The sequence below is a fragment of the Camelus dromedarius genome, chromosome 3 (assembly GCF_036321535.1).
Source record: "Camelus dromedarius isolate mCamDro1 chromosome 3, mCamDro1.pat, whole genome shotgun sequence".
NCBI classification, from domain to species: domain Eukaryota; kingdom Metazoa; phylum Chordata; class Mammalia; order Artiodactyla; family Camelidae; genus Camelus; species Camelus dromedarius.
Window position 1 is genome coordinate 114,063,083 of NC_087438.1, and position 3,913 is coordinate 114,066,995.

General features: G+C 40.8%; 1 protein-coding gene across 3 annotated transcripts; it reads right to left on the reverse strand.

Annotated features, from left to right (window-relative positions):
- Positions 1-559: 559 nt before the first annotated feature.
- On the reverse strand, positions 560-3,024 carry LOC105104212 (olfactory receptor 2V1). 3 transcript variants are annotated; one of them, XM_010997895.3, is made up of 2 exons: positions 3,015-3,024; positions 560-1,497 (listed from the first exon to the last, which is right to left on the reverse strand). In XM_010997895.3, exons 1-2 carry the CDS (start codon positions 3,022-3,024, stop codon positions 560-562), a joined length of 948 nt encoding a protein of 315 aa, XP_010996197.3. The 3 variants fall into 3 exon arrangements, with proteins under 3 accessions (XP_010996197.3, XP_010996196.3, XP_010996195.3); XM_010997894.3 differs by lacking the exon at positions 3,015-3,024 and adding an exon at positions 2,492-2,501; XM_010997893.3 differs by lacking the exon at positions 3,015-3,024 and having other exon boundaries at positions 560-1,507.
- Between the last annotated feature and the right edge of the window lie 889 nt (positions 3,025-3,913).

The window sequence follows — 3,913 nt, forward strand, 5'->3', positions numbered from 1 at the left end:
TGGGAGAAGGCTAGGGATCATCCAAGAAGAATTGCAGAGACTCCATTTCTGGCATCTGGAAAGTTTCCACTTAAAATACCCATATTTATCAGGCTGAATCAATAATTAAATAATATAAACGATATGTAAAGGGAAAAGGGCAGAGCCCAGCACATAGTAAGCACTCAATAAAATGCAGCTATATCCAAGAATTAAGAGATAGAGTGAATTTACCCCAGGGACTTTATAAACGATGGATAATCACAATAATAACAATGCACTGCTTCTTCACAGGGCTTTAGATTTACATGTATTGATTCCTAAAAAAATTCTTGTGAGGTAGGGCAGGTGTCATGTTTCCCATTTATTTTTTTAAACACCGTTACTGTGGTATGGTTCCTGTACAGCAAACTACACATATTTCAGATGTACACTTTGATGAATTTTGATAGATGTATACACCAGTGAAACCACATGATTCCCATTTATTGATGAGGGAGTGACACTCGCAAAGGGTGAGTGACTTATCAACATTATGCAACCAGGAGGTGGCCGTACCAGGTACCAGATGCCCTGGCATTCAGTGCTGGTCACCAATCCTGCAACCATCCAGCCTCTTTCTCAAGGACCCCATCACCTCCTGGTTCCTCAAGCTATAAATGAGGGGGTTGAGCATAGGAGTAAGGACTGTGTAGAAGACAGAGACCACCTTGTCATGGCTTGGGGCCCGGTAGCGCCTGGGCCTCAGGTAGATGAACATGGCTGCCCCATAGAAGAGGGACACAGCTGTCAGGTGGGAGGAACAGGTGGCCAGAGCCTTTTTACGGGCCTGAGCAGAGCGCATATGGAGCACAGCCCCCAGGATGCGAGCATAGGAGGCCACGATGATGGAAAAGGGCAGGAGCAGCATGAAGACACAACAAGCAAAAAGCAGGGTATCAAAAATGGATGTGTCTGCACAGGCCAGTTTCAGCAAAGCCGGCACCTCGCAGAAGAAGTGATCCACATTCCTTGAGCCACAGTAGGGTAAGCTCATGGCTCCCACCATCTGTATCATTCCATCTATTATCCCAAAAGTCCACGAGCTCCCAGCAATCTGGAGACAGACCCTCTGGCTCATGAGGATGGGATAGTGAAGTGGATGGCTAATGGCCACATAGCGATCATAAGCCATGAGCCCCAGCAAGAGCCCTTCAGATCCCACAAGAGAGACAAAAAAGCCAATTTGTATACCACAACCCACAAAGGAGATGGACTTCCTGCCAGACAGGAAGTTGACCGCCATCTTTGGAACAATGTCACAGACCAACATGAGGTCCATGAGGGAGAGCTGACTGAGGAAGAAGTACATGGGTGTATGAAGTCGAGGATCAGCGTAGATGAGGAAGATGAGGAGGACATTCCCACAGAGGGCCACCGTGAAGACTATCATGACCACTGAGAAGAGGATGAGATCAGTCTGGCTGTGAGAAAAGATGCCCAAGAGGATAAAGCCATCTAGAGACGATTGGTTCAACCCTATCCTCATGGTTCACTTATTCACTGTCACCTAGGAACATGGACAGAGAAATTATGAGACTGAGTAACATGTCTTTATTTATCTTTGGATTCTTCTTCTTCATTCAGCTGTATCTCTTGTAATTCATGAGAGCTTAACGATATATGCTTAGGAACATACAAGAAGATACTCTTTCATTTTCCTATGACACAGATGATAGGATCTTTGCTAGCTCATAAAACTGAACCATATATCTACATTTGCATGCATCCATACCAAGAAGAATAGAAACTGAGTTATATTATGTGTCACGGGACTACTGGACAAGCTTTCTTCGACAGGCAAAATATTGGCATTCCCTTATGGCACTGACTCTTTTCAGCGGGGATTAAATGGACTCAATAAATTATCTCTAACAGGACTTGGACCATTTTATTCCTGAGATACTATTTATATGTGTTACAATGGGAGAGATAATGGAGACTTGAGATGTTCTTTGTTTTGCTCAGACCAAATATCTTAGAATCATTTTTAATTCTGCTATATCTTTTATTCCCTAGATCCCAACAATCAGAAAAGCCTTTTGACTCTACATTCAGAATATCTCAGAATCCAATTAATGCTCATCCCCACTGCAACTGCTCTAGTCCAAGCCCATCGTCCTCTCTCAGATGGACTGTTACAGGGTCTTACCCAGTCTCCTGGCTTCTATCCTTGAATCTCTTGACTCTAGTCTCATAGCAGTTCAAATGATTATGCTAAAATGTGAGTCATATGATGTGATTCTCTTGCTGAAGGTACATCAGTGGCTTCCCAAATTACTCCAAATAAAGCCCAAATCCTTACAGTGGCACACAAAGTCCTACAGAACACACATGCACGTGCAAACACACACACACACACACACACACATATACACACACACACACACACACCCCGATACCTCTGACCTCAACTCCTACCATGCCCCCTTAGCTCACTGTGCTTCCTTGAATTTCCTTGGATGAACTGGACACACCCCCATCTTTGGATCTTTGCATTGTCTTCTCTTTGGGATGGTCTTTCCTCAGATTTCCATTTCTCACTTGCTTCTTATTTTTACACAAATGCCACCCTCTTTAGAAATGCCTTCTGTGAGAAGACCTGAACAAGCAACTCTCCAGTGAAGACATACAAATGGCCAATAGGCCCATGAATAAAATGCTCAATATCACTAATTACCAGAGAAATGCAAATCAAAACTGCAATGAGGTATCATCTCACACCAGAATGGCCATCATTCAAAAGTCCACAAATGATAAATGCTAGAGAGGCTGTGGAAAAAAGGGAACCCTCCTACACTGTTGGCTGGAATGTAGTTTGGCCTAGCCATTGTGAAAAACAGTATGAAGATTCCTCAAAAGACTAAAAACATACTTATCATATGATCCAGCACCCCCACTCCTGGGCATATATCCAGAGGGAATCTTAATTGAAAAAGATACATGCACCCCAATGTTCATAGTGGCACTATTTACAATAGCCAAGACATGGAAACAAGTGTCCATTGACAGATGACTGGATAAAGAAGCTGTGGTATATTTATACAATGGAATACTACTCAGCCGTAAAAAAGAATAAAATAATGCCATTTGCAGCAACATGGATGGACCTAGAGATTGTAATTCTAAGTGAAGTAAGCCAGAAAGAGAAGTAAAAATACCATATGATATCACTTATATGTGAAATCTAAAAAAAAGAGGGGGGAAAGGACACTATGAACCCATCTACAAAACAGAAACAGACTCACAGAGTAAACAATCTTATGGTTATTGGAAAAAGGGGATGGGAAGGGATAAATTTGGGAGTCTGAGATTTGCAAACGTTAGCCACTATTTATAAAAACAGATTTTTAAAAAATGTTTCTTCTGTATAGCACAGGGAACTATATTTAATAACTTGTAATAACCCATAATGAAGAACAATTTGAAAAGGAATATATGTATATATGTGCATGACTGTGACATTGTGCTGTACACAAAATACTATATGATATCACTCATGTGTGGAATCTTAAAAAAGGAAAAAGGCACTAGTTAACTTACCTATAAAACAGAAACAGACTCACAGACATAGTAAACAAGTTTATGGTTACTGGAGAGAAAGAGGGTGGGAAGGAATAAATTGGGAGTTCAATATTTGCAAATATTAACTGCCGCATATAAAATAAATAAGCAATAAGTTTCTTCTGTATAGCACAGGAAACGATACTCAATATCTTGTAGTAACCTATAATGAAAAAGAATATGAAAACGAATATATGTTTGTATATGTATGACTGAAATATTATGCTGTACCCCAGAAATTGACACACTATAAATTGACTTTACTTCAATTTAAAAAGAGAAATGCCTTCTGTGAAAGTCATTACAATTATAAATGGCTTGCATTCTCAAG